The sequence below is a fragment of the Microtus ochrogaster genome, chromosome 2 (assembly GCF_000317375.1).
Source record: "Microtus ochrogaster isolate Prairie Vole_2 chromosome 2, MicOch1.0, whole genome shotgun sequence".
Classification (NCBI taxonomy): Eukaryota; Metazoa; Chordata; class Mammalia; order Rodentia; family Cricetidae; genus Microtus; species Microtus ochrogaster.
Window position 1 is genome coordinate 92412893 of NC_022010.1, and position 18275 is coordinate 92431167.

The following is an 18275-nucleotide window of genomic DNA, read 5'->3' on the forward strand; positions in this document are numbered from 1 at the left end:
GGAGGACAACTTTGTGGAGTCAGTTTTCTCCTTCTACCTTATGTGGATTCCAGGGATGAAACTCTGGTCAGCTCTATAACAGCTGAGCCATTTAACTTGCTGCCTGCTCACATCTTATTTTCTGTTTCTATGGTCTGTTTGGTTCTTGTGATGGCATTTATTATCAGTCATGGTAGTGGATGCTCCTGATCATGTACTTGGAGCTTCTGTGGTGGCCACTCTGGTAGCCATCTTTTAGCCAGCCGGGTGTTGGTCTGTTTACCTGAAGAGGAACTTTTGGCCTTCAGGCACCCTATCTTCAGAGATGAGCAAGAAAAGGGTGGGGTAGAAACTCCATTAGGTCACCTAGGCAGTACACAATTAGGGCTGTAAAACAAAAGGCACTCAGACAATTCCGTTAAGGCCTTGAAGTTGTAATATACTGTGTGATGACGCTAATAAGGCACACTGTATTGCGGGACAATTTTAAATGAGGGACGATGGCCAAGAGGATATCATTGCCTGAAAGTGAGTTGGACTCTGGAGTACTTACAGGAGGCCAAACAGAGCCGGCAGCATGCAAGAAGGGAGGCTGGGAAGGTTCAGAGTGTGCACAGCAGGAGAGGGTGACCTGACCTCGAGAGTCAATGAAATTCAGCCTTCTGCTCACATCCTCAGAGAAGTTTACCTAGGTCCAGGCAGATGCAGTGGGTGTGCATACCTCAGCTCTAATATCGCTGTTAAATGTCATCATTGCGTGCTTTAGTCTTACATTACTTTTAAAACATTGGGGCAAAATTCACATGAGTTTAAAATCTGACGTCTTATAATGTAAACACTTCAGTGGTACTGAGTATATCCAAGATGTTCTTAAACCACAACCTTCCCTAGACCCAGAACATTTTCTCTACCCCAAAGTGAAATCCTGTCCCCACTCGGCTTTTCTTTTTAAAGACATGCTTTATTTTTAACATGGAAAATCTTTCTATAATTTATCGCAATCAAATGTTAATCTCAGGGATGAAGTTACTGTGCTCAGTGGGAAAGTGCTTCATGGCAAGGCCAGTGCTTACCTGTGTACAAGGTGCTGGGTTAATGCAGGGAGAACACGTGTGAACACACACACACAGAGGGGGAGAAAGAGAGAGAGAGAGAGAGAGAGAGAGAGAGAGAGAGAGAAAGAGAGTATCTGACTCTAGAGTAAATATTTACCATTTTCTTTATTCACTTTTTTAAAATTGTCCTTTAGTTCTTTTTTATCTGCTTCTAATGTGGCCCTCTGTTAAGCACAAATCAATTCGTAGTTTCTCCCACAGTTTTGTTTTGGTGGTGGTGTTTTTTTATTTATTGAATTATTTTTTGCAATAACTTTAAGTCTGTGACATTCTGTGATTTGTTTACATGAAACACGTTTCATTCAGGTTTTTTTTCCCTCGTATTTCTCTGATGTCAAAAGTTATGAATTAATCCCTGGTTCCCAGGGCTGCTGGTCTGCCCCACTTCCCATGGTGCTGCCAAAAGCAGATTAAGCCTGAAATCAGGGCAGCTCTGCCAGCTTGTACATCACATGAGCAGCTTGCTGCAGTGTCCAAACCTAAAAGTTATTAATCAGAGCTTAGAGCGACCATTTTCCTGAACAATGGTCTTTTTTTTTCAATCAAGATTAAACAGATGTTTTGACAACATAATCCACCTTAATAGAAAAGGTTGGTACCTTTTGAGTATTAATGTGTCTTGTGTGAGGACATATGATTTATGTCAATACTACTTGTTTTACTATTCAAAGCAGAGGTAACATTTTAGTTCAGATTTGGGCAATGTAAACATAGACTTGTGACATCATGTGGAGGTGACCTCACTGTTTTTCTCCATGGATGAAAAAAGCAGGCCACTTACGGAATACATGTTACATTCAAGGATAACGTATATCAAACACATGCACACACATATTTTTATACTCAATTTTGACAAGAATCATTATTTTATCATTCCACTGATATGAGTATGATGCCCCTATTATCTCAGGCCTAATATGTGATCAAGGTCTAACCAGATGCCTGTGCTGTAACTACCATGTCACCATAACCCACAAGCCAGATATGGAAAATTATGCCAGCAGGGAGTTTTGAATTTTGGCTGGAGAAAAGGGAGACTTAACATCCAGGTTCTTTATCCTGAAATGCTAGCCTTATAATTCTGGCACTTTCACTATCTGTATTAATATCCTAGGACTGTCTTAACAAAACACTACAGAGTCTGAAACAACAGCCTTGTTCTCTGACAGTTCTAGAGGATGGTAGCTCAAGATCGAGGTGTTGATGTCTTAGAACAGTGGTTGTCAACCTGTGCCTCCTGGCGGGGTGGAACAACACTCTAACAGGGGTCACCTAAGACCATCAGAAAACACAGATATTTACATTAGGATTCATAACAGTATCAAACAAAAGTAGCAACAAAATATATTTTTTTGTGAAGTAGCAACAAAAATAACTTTATGGTTGGGGTCACCACAAGATGAGGAACTGTATTAGGGGTCACAGCATGAGGAAGGTTGAGAACCACTGTGTTGAGTTTCTTGGCCTTGACTTCCCTGTGCAGGACACTTTCTCAAAGACTCTTAGACCTAAGTTTCCTAGCTTCTAAATCTTTGATCAGATGTTACCTTCTGAAAGAGATCAACTATGCTATGTATATTGTGCCCTTGTCCCAGCAATACTCCATCTCCTCTGTTGCTTCTCTCTTCCCCATCTCTGACCTTCTGGGTTGCTTGTTGGCCTGACTTTTCTTGCTAGATTGCAGATCCCCAAAGCCAAAGGATCCGTGCTCTGCCCCAGTACAAGAACAATGCTGGCTCCACAGTATTATTGGACATATTTTGGACAATTGGATAGATTACTTTTTCACATTACATATGTCTAGTAAGAAGGAGACGAAAGTGAAGTCACTAGTGTAGGGAAAATCACTGGCTACATTTTCTAATTGAATTTCCTCAGGTTTTTTCCTCAGGACAGTGTACATGTTTAGTTAAATATATGAAATAGTGTGGTGCGGTATCAAATTATCTCTCAAAATGTAGGAGTAAGACAGAGAAACAGTGTAAAGGAGTGTGGGTGTGTGTATAACTGTTGGAAAACTCAACAAAATACGGGAAGGAAGCCTATCTAAAACTCAAGACTCCGGAAGTTACCACCCTTTCTCCTTAATCAAGAGCACAGACTGCTTCCTCAGACAGGTCCCTTAGCACACATTTGTCTTTGGAGCAGAGCTGTAAACACCTCTGAAAACGATCACTCCATGTGGTGTGAAAGCTTAAAGCTTTAAGCATTCAAACATATGCCTATAGACTTTTTGTCCATGATTATGCAGATGAGATATGGGGCTCTTTAAAAATGACATTAAATATTCTTAAACATCAAAATCAGACATATGGAAAGGATTTTAAATTTTTATTCAGTGAAAGTTCCTGTGCTTTTTTTTTAAGGTCAAACCACATGCCTTATGATTAAAAATACTCAGAAATATGAAGTATTTCCAAAATATAAAGGAGCCTAGTTGAAACAGATTTTGTTGTTGTTGTTGTTGTTGGTTTTTTTGTTTTGGTTTTGGTTTTTTGTTTTTTCAAGACAGGGTTTCTCTGTGGCTTTGGAGCCTGCCCTAGAACTAGCTCTTATAGACCAGGCTGGCCTCGAACTCACAGAGATCTGCCTGCCTCTGCCTCCTGAATGCTGGGATTAAAGGCATGTTCAACCGCCGCCCAGCAAAACATACTTTTAAATTACTTCTAGCTGGAGTTTCTGCTTGGCAGCTTGGAGAACTACTGAGACCAGTGTTGAGTGACTCTCCCTAGTCATTTTGTTTGGACAGTCAAAAGAGGTGACTCCCTCATAGGCTCCAGAAATTCCTTAATGATCCAACTGTGGTCAAATTGTTGTTACAAAATTGATCATCTTTGCTACACTGAAATAAGACCGGTGCGGAGACTTGTCTTTGAATAATTTCTTCAGATTCAGGCACAGTTATAGGCAGTCCTTTTGCAGTAGGAACCTACAATTAGTATAAGGCTATATTAGGTGTATATCGAGTGAGTCACCAGGGGGAATGTAGCCTGTAAGGAACTTCTGTGCCTTTTCCCAGCATGCCTGAGATGGACTAAGGGTCTTTCTTAGGTGAAAATGTTAAGTACTCCCCTTGGCCTCCTTCTTGATGCCCATCGTCCTTGCCTGAAATGACATTGTCTTGCCTGCATCTGCCATTGAACTTCAGACTCCTCAGATGCCAAGACTTAGACTAAGAGTAAATAGTTAGCCACAGTGGCTGTTTATTAAGTACTAACAATTTTTAGGCTTGCATGTTTCACATAAATTGCTGCTTTTGAAGACTCACAATTCTGTGAGTCACTATCCCATTCATCGATGGAAACTCAGATTCCAGAACTTGGATTATGTCACATAATCATTACAGAGAACAGTTGTCATGTTCCAAATTCATCTTTGGGTGAAGCCAAACATGGCACCTATTGACGTGATGTATTTATGTCTCTGCGAATGACTGGATGGAGATGAATGGATGGATGGAAACGCAAAGAAAATTATAAAGAAGTCACTTAAAGATTTTTTAAAATCTTTTTAAATTAAGTAACATGTAAGATCATAGGATCAATTAAAAGACATATTTTTTCCTATTGTTTCTAGAGGCAATTTTAGCTTGTAAAAGCCCAAAGAAGACGACCTCCTCCAGATTAGAGTGGAAGAAACTGGGACAGGGTGTCTCCTTGGTGTACTACCAACAGGCTCTGCAAGGTAAGACACCGTAGACTTGAAGAGGTCAGGGTGAGAGGGTGTCACGTGCAGCCCATATCCCTTCATTTACAAGTGGGAACAGGACATGGCTGATTACTGAAAATGTGTTTCTGTAAGTGTGAGATGGAATGAATAGTGTCTGAGACCTAAAATACAACAGTTACAAAAACCAGACAGAGCAAAAGTAGGTGAATTCCACCGAGTCCTGGGATCCTTGGTTGCTTAACACGAAACACAATTATTTCGCTGGCCTGGTAAACTAAGCTGTTAGTAAGGAGAAAAACACTGATCTGACTTTGGACCCATATGGCGCTGCATTCCTTTGATCTTGGCACTCTAGAGGCAAGCAGATCTCTGTGTGTTTAAAGCCAGTGTGATTTACTTAGCAGGACAGTCTGGACTACAAGGAGAGACCCTATCTCAAACAAAACAAACAGAAGATGAGATTGGGATTAGGGTTGCTGCCCAGGAATAGCAGCCTTACCATCTTCCCTGTTTCCCTCTAGAAAACAAGCCTACCACTGAGAAGCCTGGAAAGTTGGGATGTAAAGTGGTATATTATCTGTATTTTAATAAATAAATAAATCTTGCCTGAAGATCAGAGGCAAAGCTAAAGGCACTAGAGGTCAGGTAATGGTGACACACACCTTTAATCCCAGGATTTGGGAGACAGAGGCAGATGGATCTCTGTGAGGTCAAGGCCACCCTGGACTACACAAGATCAATGCAGAAACAAATCCAGGTGGTGGTGCCTCACCTTTAATCCCAGCACTAGGGGGAATATAAAATGAGAGGAGAGAGAGGCTTAGGCTGCTTGATTGGCAGCCGCCCAGCCTTGGCAGAGGTAAGACTCCTCTAGTGCACTAGGCTGTTTTGCTTTTCTGGTTTTGGGTTGGACCCCAGTTTTTGTCTCTGGGTTTTTAGTCTTCGAGCTACACAGATATGTGGACTGACAGATACAAACAAAGCCTGGAGAGTCGGAACACATAGACCGTTAGTTACAATAACAGTTAGCAAGTACTTTTCATTTGTTGTACATCTTTCACTCCCTACTCTCCCTTCGGATTCTATAATTTATTACTAATAAAAATGTGATGATGGTGGTTGAACTATGGCATTAGTTTGTATGTTGGTAACTTATCTGTTTCTGTGAGAAAATACTATAACAAAGGCAACTTAAGGAAGAAAGGGTTTATTTTGGCTTATTGCTCCAAAGGGAGAGTCTGTCACAGCAGGGAAGGCATGGCAGCTGGGTCAAGAAGCTTGCTGATCACGTTTTCATCCATACATGGAAAGTAAAGACGTATAAAGGAAGTCCAGAGATGTATCTCCTCCAGCAATGCTCACCTCCTAAATGCTTGATAACCTCCCAAAACAGGGCCACCAAGTGGGGGGGAGCAAATGTTCAAAGTCATAAGCCCATGAGAGACATTTCTCATTAAACCACCACACTGACTGAAGGGCACATGTCTTTAATTCCAGGCACTCAGGAGGTAGAGGCAGATGGAGCTCTGTGGGTTTAAGGCTAGTCTAATCTATATAACGAGTCTTGGGCCACTCAAAGCTATGTGGCAAAACCCTATATTAAAAAAATCAAATTAATAAAATATTCCATCTGATTCTACTCCAATAAGATAGGACTTAAGTTTCAAATAGCTAATAGAACAGGTATTTTCACATTCATTTACTACAGCTGCCAATTTAGGCACTTGCATATTATACAACCCCATTTTATTTTATTTATTTTTAATTTTATTACATATACTTATTTGGGGGTGTGGGGGAATGCATGCCATGTGGAAGTCAGAGGACAATTAGCAGGAGTTTTCTCTCCTTCCACCATGTGGAACTCTGGGATGAAACAAATTAGTGGACTCTGCAGCAAGCACCTTTACCCACTAGGCCATCTCCCTGGCTCAAAAAAAATCCCACTTTAATTCACTACTTGCAATTATCAAAATCTAATCAAGATAATATTTTTAAGGTCCTTTCCACCTACATAATCTTCCCTGGTATTACTTGAATGGCCACATATAAAATTCTGTTCTGACCTATTAAAACAAACTGTTTATTTTTGAAAGCAGAAACAGATACTAGACAGGTGGCAAGGCAGGCATTCAGTTGAGTTCTTTAAAATCAAACATGGTGCCAGATGTAGTGGTACACACCTTAAATCCCTGAACTCAGGAAGCAGAGGTGGGTAGATCTCTGTTCAAGACCAACCTAGTCTACTTAGAGAGTTTCAGGCCAGTCAAGGCTACATAGAGAGACCCTGGGAGGGTGGTGAAACTAAATAGTCTTTAATAGTCTAAAATGTCTTCCAAAATACATAATATGCACGTGTAAATTCAAAGTTTAAATTTAAGGTTTTACCAGGAAAATAAATGCTTTAATTTTGAATGAAGTAACTTGAGGAAGACGTTACATGGAAAGTTGCTTGCATTGTTTCTAACATTATTATCTTTTTCTCCCCTCAAAAGGTGACTTTAAAGATCGTGCTGAGATGATAGATTTCAATATTCGAATAAAAAATGTTACAAGAAATGATGCCGGAAAGTATCGCTGTGAAGTCAGTGCTCCATCTGATCAAGGCCAAAACCTGCAGGAAGATACAGTCACCCTAGAAGTCTTGGGTAATGCGCACACACATGTGTAACTCCTGTCAGCCGCCCCCCCCATCACCTCCAGCCCTGGGGGTGAGACACTAACCCAGCCCCAACAGGACCACCACACTCTACAAGTGCCTTCTCAGCAAGACCAGGCTATTCCCCTCAGCTCACTGGCTGCTGAAGTCACTAATTCATTTCCACAATCTCTCTGTTTAAGACTGAAGTAGCTCCTAATAGTTCTGCTCTGGATCATGAACATTTGCCCAAGATTCTGGGGTTTTGTTGTTGTTGTTTGTTTTTCAGTATTCTTCATGGTATCCCATAAGTTGATGGAAAACCAACAAAAGAAACAGCCATTGTAGACTAGCAGAAAAATGAGAAAGTATTTGGTTCAAAACAGTTAGCATTTATTTGGTAGCTAGCAGACATTAAGTGCTTTCACATAGTATTTTACTTAATCTTCACTACAAAACTAAATTTGACAAATGAGAAAACAGAAGTTAAACTATTTGCCCAGTGCCACACAATTAGAACAAGTCCCAAGCATGTTATCCAGATGTCATCCACATCCAGATAAGGTTAACTCCAAGGCTAATATGATTAATCAGCATAAGAATGACTGGTAGACGCAAGAGTTCATATACAGCAGTAGGTAGGACCATCTTTTCTATGATGTTAACATAAAAAAAAACAAGAAAAATAACCTTTTCTCTTAAAAAAAATGTCAATAAGAATCTTTCTGATGTAATATTGTCTCTCAGCTTCTTGACTAAGGTCAAGTATAAAGTATATTTACATGCTTGTAAAGAGAAAATGTAATTCAGGAACCTTGCAGCCGATTTAGTTGGTATAATCATTTTCTATTGCTGCACAGTAAATGATCACACGCTTTCTTAAGAGAACAGTCCTTTATGAACTTCTTGTTCTATGGATGGAGAGTCCAGTAGCAAGGCTGGGTTCTACTCAGTGTTCCACGAGGCTGAAATGAAAGTTTTACATGGACTGAATTCCTTTCTCTGGGCTCTGGGGAAAATCTGTTTCCAAGCTCATTCTAGGTGTTGGGAGAGTTTTATTTCCTTAGGATTGTAGGACTGAGATCTCATATCAAGCTACCTATCATCCAGAGTCACACTCATTTCTTCAAGGCTTCCCATGGTCCCGTGACCTCCCCCTTTTCATCTTCAGTACAACAAAGGCATGCTTGGTCCTTCTTATACTTTGAATTGCCACCATTTCCTTCAGAAGAGTTCACCCTGCAACTAAAAGGCTCCTGCTAGGGACTGGAGAGATGGGCCACGAGTGGTTAAGAGGACTTGTTGCTCCTCTAGATAATCCTAGCTGGCCCAGGTTCATTTCCCAGCATCCACATGGGAAAATGGCAAACCTGTTACTCCACCAGGTCCTGATGATCTGCTACCCTCTTCTGGCCTCTATGGGCATTGCATGCACTTGGTGCATATACATACATATATTCGTATGCATTAAATATAAATAAGTAAATCTTTGAAAGGTCCATGTTGTGTGACCAAATCCTCCTGTTTACTATTACAGACAATAGATTTGGAATCTTGTCTTTTTTTTTAAAAAAAAAAAAAACAGGGTTTCTTTGTGTAGCTCTGGTTGTCGTGGATCTTACTTTTTAGATGAGGTTGGCCTCAAACTTTCCTGCCTCTGCCTCTCAAGTGCTGGAGTTAAAGGTGTGCACCACCACGACCCCCTGGTGATTTCAAATCTTAATTCTTTTTGCTGGATTTCTTCACAGTACTTTTGTATTTTGAATATCTGAGAGACAATGTGTCCATACTGAAGATGGAGATATTTTGGGACTGTCTTGGAATTCGGTCCACCATCGTCAGTCCCGAGTTTTCCAGATTATTAATATTTACCTACTAAATTCTTTTACTTCAAATCCCTAAAACCCACTTTTTCCAATCAGACCCCACTTCTCTTTTTAAGTTTAAAATTATTTTATAATAAAATATAATAAGATAAAAGACCACTTCTTAAAGTGTCCACAACCTCTCCAAAAGAACCACCAGCTGGAGACTAAGTGTTCCAACACAGGAGTTCATGAGGGTCACGGCATTTCAGATCTTATCATTCTGCCCATGAGTCCCAGATACTTGTGGGCATTTTCTAAGGGGAAGTACATCCAGTCTAACTTCAGAAACCACTAGGCTCATGGCCCAAACACTCTTCTAAAGGCTGAAGTTTAAATCATTCAAAGCAATCACTTAACCATGAACACTTAAAAAATAAAATATACAGTGTTTCACAATAAACATTCCCATTCCAAAAGGGAATAATGGGGTCACGGAAAGGAAAGGCTGGGCCAAAGTTAGCCCAAGACAGAATGAAAAGTACCAAACTCTACAGCTCCATGTATGCTATCTGGGCCCTTGGTGGTGTCACCTGGGCTCAATGACCTTGGGTAGCCCCACTGTTCAGTTACCTGAGGCACAGGTGGCTTCTCATTTTAGATAGCTCCATTTGGTGCCTAGATGATTTCTCAGTGAAGGTCCTGTGCATCTGACAATTCTAATACCCTGGGCTCTCACTTAACTTGGGCTTTACCCTCACAGTTTCACGTCCAGGCCACACAAGAGCTCCAGGCAAAGAATCTGAAACTGTTACACAGCTGTTGGAACATCTTTCTGGGCTCTTGGTATAACTTGTCTTCCTCTTGAACCAGAATGCTTGAAAATAGACAGACAGACCAGCAGCACCGAGCTAATGCCAAGTACTGCAGTTGGCTAAGATGGATCCTGACCCTCTTGGACCTCAGTTCTAACAGCCTCTATGTGCCTTTGCTACTGAACTGGGGCAGAAATCTTCCTTTGATGTCTGCTTTACAGAAAGACGCCTACAAGGCTGTGTTTTCAGGAAGGCTCCCTCTACAGGAATTTGAGTTGTCACACCATGGAGCTCTTCTTGATGAGGGGTTTTCTGCTCATGGCACCCTTTCTTCCTTCATGGTGCCAGTGTGTTTAACAGTTACAGCTGCTTTGTCTGGACTCACCTTGCCTTCAGCCTGCAATTCAAACACTTCTGTGCACCTCTGCTGGTTACAAACTTCACTTGTATATCTTTTCACTTCCTCCTTGTAAATCTGACAGAAAGCAGTGACGAGGTACCACGCACAGCCCGCACACTTGAGATTTATTTCCTCAGCCAAACAGCCCACCCCCTGCCTTTAGATGTAGCCTCACCCCAGTTCTCAGGACACCGGCAGAACGAAGCCAGATTCTTTGTCTGAATATCATAGTAATGGCCTCTGATCCAAATTCTGATACAAGGCAAGTCCTTCATCCCCTTGAAAGCCTTGTAAGCAAGCACAGTCTTTATTGTTTACCTGTTATCTTCCCCACACCCGCCAGAATAAACCATAGCTTCTGTGTATAGCGGTATAGGGCCTCTCTAGCCTACAGCTCCAAACTCTATTACAGTCCTGCAAATTAGTTCCTAAGGCTTATGAATTGTGTGGTCAGAGAGTTCCAGCAATGTTTCCACTTCTTGGCACCAATTTTTGCTATTACCAACTTTTCACATTTCTGTGACCACCTACATGACAAGGAGCAACTTAAAGAATGCTCATGTTTTGAGTGTATGTAAGTCCAGCATGATAGAGAAGCCACGGAGATGGGACCAGCTCAGCTGTGGCCTTGGGAGCATTAGGCTGCTTGTTCACATCCTGGCAGATCAGAGAGCAGAGGGGCCAGGAGCAGAACTAGGGTGTGAACCTCAAGGCAACACAACTTGCTCACAAGTCATTCGCAACCTTCCCAATACCAGCAGCTGTGGGCCCAGTGTTCAAACCCACGAACCAGCCCATGGGGAGGATAGTTCATATCCAAACCCGAACACCCTACTTTATGAACTTATGAGACTCGGAAAAATACTGGTCTGGCATCCTCAATACATGACTTTCTAAGCGCAAGTGTAATGACAACTACTTGGTAATAGGTGAGGATAAGGTGAGCAAATGAAGCGTACATCAAGTTTTAATAGGTTAGATGTAGAAATGGCTGCATCACTTTTACTTATATTCCTTTGGCCCAAACTAATGCATGTAACTCCCCTAGCAGCAAGAAGGGTAAAAAGTATAGTATATTGTATGCCCAGGAAAAAAGGAAATACATCTAGTGACTAGTGTTCCTTCGGTAGCTCGGTGTCCCCTCAATACAGACTATTAAAACGCATGTTCAGCCGACGAACAACCTGTCCTCTGGCTTCCATTGTCTAGTGGCCCCTGCAGTTCCTTCCTGTGAAGTACCCACTTCTGTCATGAGTGGGAGTGTTGTAGAGCTGCGCTGTCAAGATAAAGAAGGAAACCCTGCTCCTGAATACACATGGTTTAAAGACGGCACCAGTTTACTAGGGAGCCAAAAGCTTGGCAAACACAACAGCTCATACACAATGAATACAAAATCTGGAATTCTGGTAAGGCCATTTCAGGTATTAAACACTAACCGTCATTGTGATGAAACAAATGGTTATTAGAACCTAAAATAATATAGGATGACAGATCAATATCATTACTTACTAAGTGGGAAGAGGAGGTGGGAGCAGGAGAGAGGATAGCGCATGTATTAGTAAGTGATGGGACAGACATCATGGGAAGTGGGAAATGGTACAGGCAACCAGGGAGCTAAGGTGTGACCAGGTAGGGGGCAAGCCAAACCTTGTTCATGCTGCATCAGGCAGTACTACTCTCTAGCTACCTCTCGGGCCTGGAAAGTCACTGACCTCAGCCTCAACTTACGCCGCTGAGGAAATGCACAAAAAACTCAGCTGGGGATACATGGACCTCAGCGTTAACATGGAAACAGTGACCACAGGAAAACCACGTTAGGATGTTGGGGTCATTAAACTTTCCCAAGACTCCAGATCTTTCTTTCACTACACACTCTGTGGCTTACTTATCTAGTACCTTCACTTGGATTGATTTGATTGTCTACTCCTTTCCTAGAGGGAACTGAGAAAGCTCCATAAATATGCGGTTCAAGCTTAGTGACATTTTTATAAACCATGTTTGCTTTTTCACCTGTGACTTTTCAGAGTAGAGGTGAGCTGAAAAAAAATCAGGTCATTTAATTTGAAGCCATTTGTGGTCATTTAATTTGAAGCCATTTGTTTCCAATCCAGATAATATCATATTGGATTTTAAATGTTTTGTTTCCAGCAACTCAAAAATCACTACCACAACTATTATGAAAAACACTCTTATAGGTAACATTAAAATTTATCTTAGGAATTCTGAAACAAAGATACAGTCTTTCCTTTTATTCTCTCTACTAGTGCAGTGCCACATAGAAACCAGATCTTCTGATGCCTAGGAAAGCACACTAGTTCTGTAGCTAAATGAAGAGCGAGCGTGGGGTGGGAGGTGGGGTGCTGCTGCGCATAGAATAAGGCCATGCCCTAGCCTTTTTCTGTCCTAGGGAGCAGTCAGCAGGTCCGAGCGATTTTACACTGTGACATTGGCACAACACCTGCTGTCACACTCTGCTATATTTACTCCTGGATTTATTTTTTTCTGAGTGGGTGATAAAAGCCCCAAGGCAAGTCTGAAATGCTAGGATCCACTCTCCGCAGGGAACCTCAGCCCTCGGGGCATCTGGAAGGCCATCTCACGCTCATAGGCAGCTTACACTGGAGTGGGCTCTTCGATCTTCCCCCCACATCCCACCCTTCCAGAACTCTGCAAGGCGATCAAATTACTACTACAAACTAGAAAGCCTTTTATACCAAATTCTTATCTCTTGTGACTTGGCAGGGAGAAGTAGTAAGGGTTGAGCTTTCATCTTTCCAGAATTTCCAAATACTCTGGAATTGCTATAATTTACAATCCTATAAACATCCGTTGAGGTTTCCTGGGTCCAGAGCCACTTCCTGGCCATAGCTCTGACTCTTTGGAGAAGGTGCTGGTGATTGCTCCTGCAGGGATCCCTCTGGGACTGAGCAAGTCCTTTATGAATGGCACTCCCCGAAACTAGAAGTATGGAGGAGGCATGTAGCTATAATGCCAGCTGCTTGAAGGCTACAGAGGGAGGATGAACAGTTTGAAGCCAGCCTGGGCAACATAGTGGCATACTGTTGAAGGTAGCAGGGAATGGAGGAAGAGAGACAGACAGATTTCCTCAGAGAGTGTTGTCTTTTTCTGTCAAATTAAATAGGCCTAGCTATTTACTTCTCAAAGTCCTGGCAGATTATAGTAGATACATACTCAGTTCACAAGAAAAATATCAAGTTCTGAGTCATTACAAAGGACAGACGCAGCTGATGACAAAATTCATTAGTTTTTTAGGAGTCTACTCACAGATTTACAGTTTAAAGGTTAAAAAAAATACTTTTCTTTGTACAAATAGCAATTTAACATGATATCCAAGATGGACAGTGGAGAGTACTACTGTGAAGCCCGTAATTCCGTCGGACACCGCAGGTGCCCCGGGAAACGAATGCAAGTAGGTAAGCACGGGATATTGAGAAGCACTGGTGTGGGGGTGGAGTGTGGAATAGTGATGACTAAAGAACCCAGGGGATGGAAGGGGCTGAGTGATTTGAAGGACAATTGGAAAAAAATGTAAAATGAGCTTAATATAAAAAAGCAGTATTGTTTTCAGTCTCTCTTCTAATCGAGACAAGACAATTTGGCTTATACATAACCATGTTTTTAATTTTCCAAATAAATGTTTTAAAATGTGCTTCTAGAAAATCTGTGTTAAAAAATCACGGCCAAGGTGTGCTACAGTATGTCCTGGGAGCCCGCATAAACGTCTGCTGCCAGCTTGCCACGCATTTCAGTCCCTGCAGTCACAACATTGGGCAGGTGTTGTGCTCAATGTCACAATGTCTTTCTTCATAGGGTTCCATGAAAATAATACAGCAGTGCTCACGTGCTGTATCTATGTTAGCCATATGGGTTATTGTTATTAAGGCACTGGTGATGGTTGTGTCAATGCCCTGAAACACTAAGCTTATGCTAATTTCAAAGTAGGTTTTCCAAGAGACACACGAAATAGTTACGGATCTAGATTATCCAAACCGTAGCTACAATATATTATATTTCACAAAGTGACATTTAGAATCCAAGAGAATGACAGCTTTACAAATCTTTCCTAGGAAATATGAGTTTCATAGAGCATAACCGCCACCCCCGCCCCCACCCATAGGGATCAAACCCAGGACACGAGTAGACGTCAGAGAAGGGTTTCAGGGATTGTGTTCTCGACAGACAGCAAGTGCCTTTACACACTGTGCCATCTTGCCAATCCTAACATTTAAGATTTTGGGAAAACTTGGTTCTCTGAATATTTTCAATCAGCTTTGAGCCATGTCTTGAAATTAACTTAGTTAAATTGACTTAGTTAAATGTATCCTTAACATTGCTACCAAGGGGAGCTTTTATGACTGTTGGATTTAATGATGGTATGTGTCCATGAATTCATGCATGCATTATTTCACATTCCAGATGTTCTCAACATAAGTGGCATCATAGCAGCTGTAGTAGTTGTGGCCTTCGTGATTTCTGTATGTGGCCTTAGTGTGTGCTATGCTCAGAGAAAAGGCTACTTTTCAAGTAAGTGGAATTCCTCTCTCAGATATGTCATTTCCTGCGAGCAGAGCGATTTCTTTTTAAGGTACACCATTTCTCCTACGAAGTTCTACCCACTCTGGAGAGCAGTTTTACTGCCTCTGTGCTATAGATAATGTCCACAATTACATGTATAAGGGTGGTAATGCACCTTGGCAACCAGAGTGGGGGTGGGGTGAGGTGGAGAATGCTTCTCTTTTGAAAACTTCTAGGCAATTCCATGGACTGTGTGAGAATTAACCTTGGAGGCTATAACAACACAGACATTCAAAGTAGACGATTGTTTATGGTGTATTAACATATTGTGGGATCCTTGTATTTTAAGTTGGAATTATCTCTTTCAGGATAGACACTGATTTTTAATTTTACAACCACCAGTGAAATGTTTCCGTAGAATGTCAAATGTTTAATTTCGTACAACTATAAAGAAAATTGTTAACCAAAACTAGACACCTAGTTGGGCATGGTGATATATGTCTGGGATCCCAGATCAGGAGAGCAGGGTGGTGTCATGAGAAGAGTCAGTTTGAGACCAGCCTGGGCTATACAGTGAGATCCTGTTTCAAATAAGCTACAAACAAAACCAATGAGCACACATAGACCCTACTGAATTAGAGATGCTTCCAGACAAGGTTTTTAGTTCCTCCTGGTTAAACTCTTGTAACTTCAAAATACATTTGACTATGCGATTAGTTTTCTATACATTTTTGAGATTTAAACATATCTAATTCTCTTAATGTATTCACTTTCTTCTTGTATTTAAATTTATGAAAGTGCCAGAGCTTTTACTTGCTGCATTGACAAAAGCATATGAAGTTGAATTTTTTAACTAAAATAATAAGTTCAAACATGCATGAATTTTAGACCCATTTCTTAATAATGGTTATTAGTTTTAGAACTTAGGTTGAAAATTATTCATATCAAAATAAAACAAAATCAAAAGGAGTTCCTGATAACATAAATAAACATTATGCATCAGATATATTTCCATGGAAGCTGATTCAACGTAATTCCTTATGCTTAGCTACTGCTGGGCACAGAGTTCACACATGTAATTACAACACTCCTAAGGTTGAGGCAGTAAGATCATAAGTTCAAGGCCAACTTGGTCTACAAAGTAAGACCCTGTGTCAAGAAAAAGAGAGTGTGAACTGTTATGTGAATCAGAGTTGAGCCTAGCCTAGCCTATTTTATGAATAGAATATAGCTGTGTCCCCCTGCTGGGCAACAGTGAAAGTATGAACAAAAATATCATTCAAAGCAAGGAACTCAGGACCGCAAGGGGTGCACCCACACACTGAGACAATGGCGATGTTCTATCGGGAACTCACCAAGGCCAGCTGGCCTGGGTCTGAAAAAGCCTGGGATAAAACCGGACTCGCTGAACATAGTGGACAATGAGGACTACTGAGAACTCAAGAACAATGGCAATGGGTTTTTGATCCTACTGCACGTACTGGCTTTGTGGGAGCCTAGGCAGTTTGGATGCTCACCTTACTAGACCTGGATGGAGGTGGGTAGTCCTTGGACTTCCCACAGGGCAGGGAACCCTGATTGCTCTTTGGGCTGACGAGGGAGGGGGACTTGATTGGAGGAGGGGGAGGGAAATGGGAGGCGGTGGCGGGGAAGAGACAGAAATCTTTAATAAATAAATAAATTTTTTAAAAAAAGAAAAAAAAACCAAAGTTCCTACCTACTTAGAAAAAAACCCTGATGACTTTTAAATGAGGAATCAGTAAAGATACTTTTCTTAAAATACTGAGAACTGACATGGGACTTAAGAGTTCATTAGCTAAAATTATTACTTCCATTTTGCTATGGCAGAAAACCTGTCCAAGGCAACCATGTTTTTTTGGTTTTTTGAGCCAGGGTTTCTCTGTAGCTTTGGAGCCTGTCCTGGAACTAGCTCTTGCAGACCAGGCTGACCTCGAACTCACAAAGATCCGCCTGCCTCTGCCTCCCGAGTGCTGGGATTAAAGGCGTGCACCACCACCGCCCAGCCTGCAACTGTATTTTTAAACTTGTGTTTTGGGATCAGCATCCACAAACTTTAACCTCTGGCCAAGCCCAGTTTATATCTGTTTTTCTTTCTACTTTTTGTCTTCTGGAACCGGAAACTGAACCCAAGACTTTGTACACACTAAACAACCGATCTACTACTGAGCTACATGGCCAGCTTTCCTTTTGCTTCTTTAACACAGTCCACACTAAATTGCCCTGCTGACCTTGAATTTATGATAGCTGCCTTAGTTTCCCAAGTATCTGGGATTACAGGTTTGCACCACCAGGCCCAGCTCCCTGCCTCATTTTCTAGGGATTGTAAGCTAATTTTTACAGATGCAAATTTCAAATTACTTAATAATAGTAACACTACCTTGGGACCACATTTCAAAGAAATGTTAGCCTTATCCCAAAAGAATCCTATTATTTTAATTAATAAGCGAATGTGACAATTACTATTTCTTTAAATTTTAATAACATTTTTGAAACTTTATTTTCTTCTTGATTATATAATTCCAAAGTATTCTTGAATTTACCCCTGAGCCCTCAAAGCCCAAACATCTGGTGTACATATCGTTTTATAGGAAATTTTCATTTAGAAGGTATAGATGTTACAGCTGAGACTTAAAGGGAGTCAAGCCAGAGTCACTATAGATAGATCTGCATATTAATTCTTGCACTAATGATCTATACTTGTTCTTTTGCAGAAGAATCTTCCTTCCAGTAAGTATCCTTTTGTAACACGTTTTTCTTCATATCCTTTATTCTTTAATCATCTGTTTAATGTCAAAAGTGGTTTATTTGTATAGACTAATCCTGTTAGAAGTTAATTGCCTTTGTCAAGAAATACATACTACCTCTGCACCTGCTTATAAACAGCAAGAGAAGAACATGGTCTCTAATTTTGTAGACAATTCCATAGTACAACTTGAAAAACACGTTTCTATGTTTCACTAAACATTTTTAAATAAGCTTTCATTTAGTAATTTTTACACTTAGTTGAAATTTAATCAAATTTGTGCCCCACACTGTTCCAGGCACTGCCATTATCAGTTTTTTAAAGGCCAACACACACACAAAATCACTACTGGAAATCACGTGTCAAAATAAATATCATTATGGAGCTCACATTCCAGTAGCAGAAAATAAGTAAACCTGTACACTCTCCAGCATTTCAGAGTGTGACAAGAGCTATGGGGGGAAATAAAACAAGTAAGAAAGCAGAGACTACAGGGAGTGGGAGTGGAGACTGTCATTCAAACGGAGGGCCTAGCAGGGAGGGACATGAGTGGG

The 18275-nt window shown here is 41.1% G+C and overlaps 1 protein-coding gene across 1 annotated transcript in view; it reads left to right on the top strand.

The window, feature by feature from the left end:
• The window catches only part of Jam2 (junctional adhesion molecule 2), a 52264-nt gene that overhangs the window by 30070 nt on the left and 3919 nt on the right, over positions 1-18275 (top strand). The window contains exons 3-8 of the mRNA XM_005345284.3: positions 4671-4778; positions 7259-7411; positions 11631-11827; positions 13756-13855; positions 14859-14966; positions 17690-17705. Coding sequence (XP_005345341.1) covers positions 4671-4778; positions 7259-7411; positions 11631-11827; positions 13756-13855; positions 14859-14966; positions 17690-17705 — 682 coding nt within the window. The remainder of the gene's footprint in view (positions 1-4670; positions 4779-7258; positions 7412-11630; positions 11828-13755; positions 13856-14858; positions 14967-17689; positions 17706-18275) is intronic.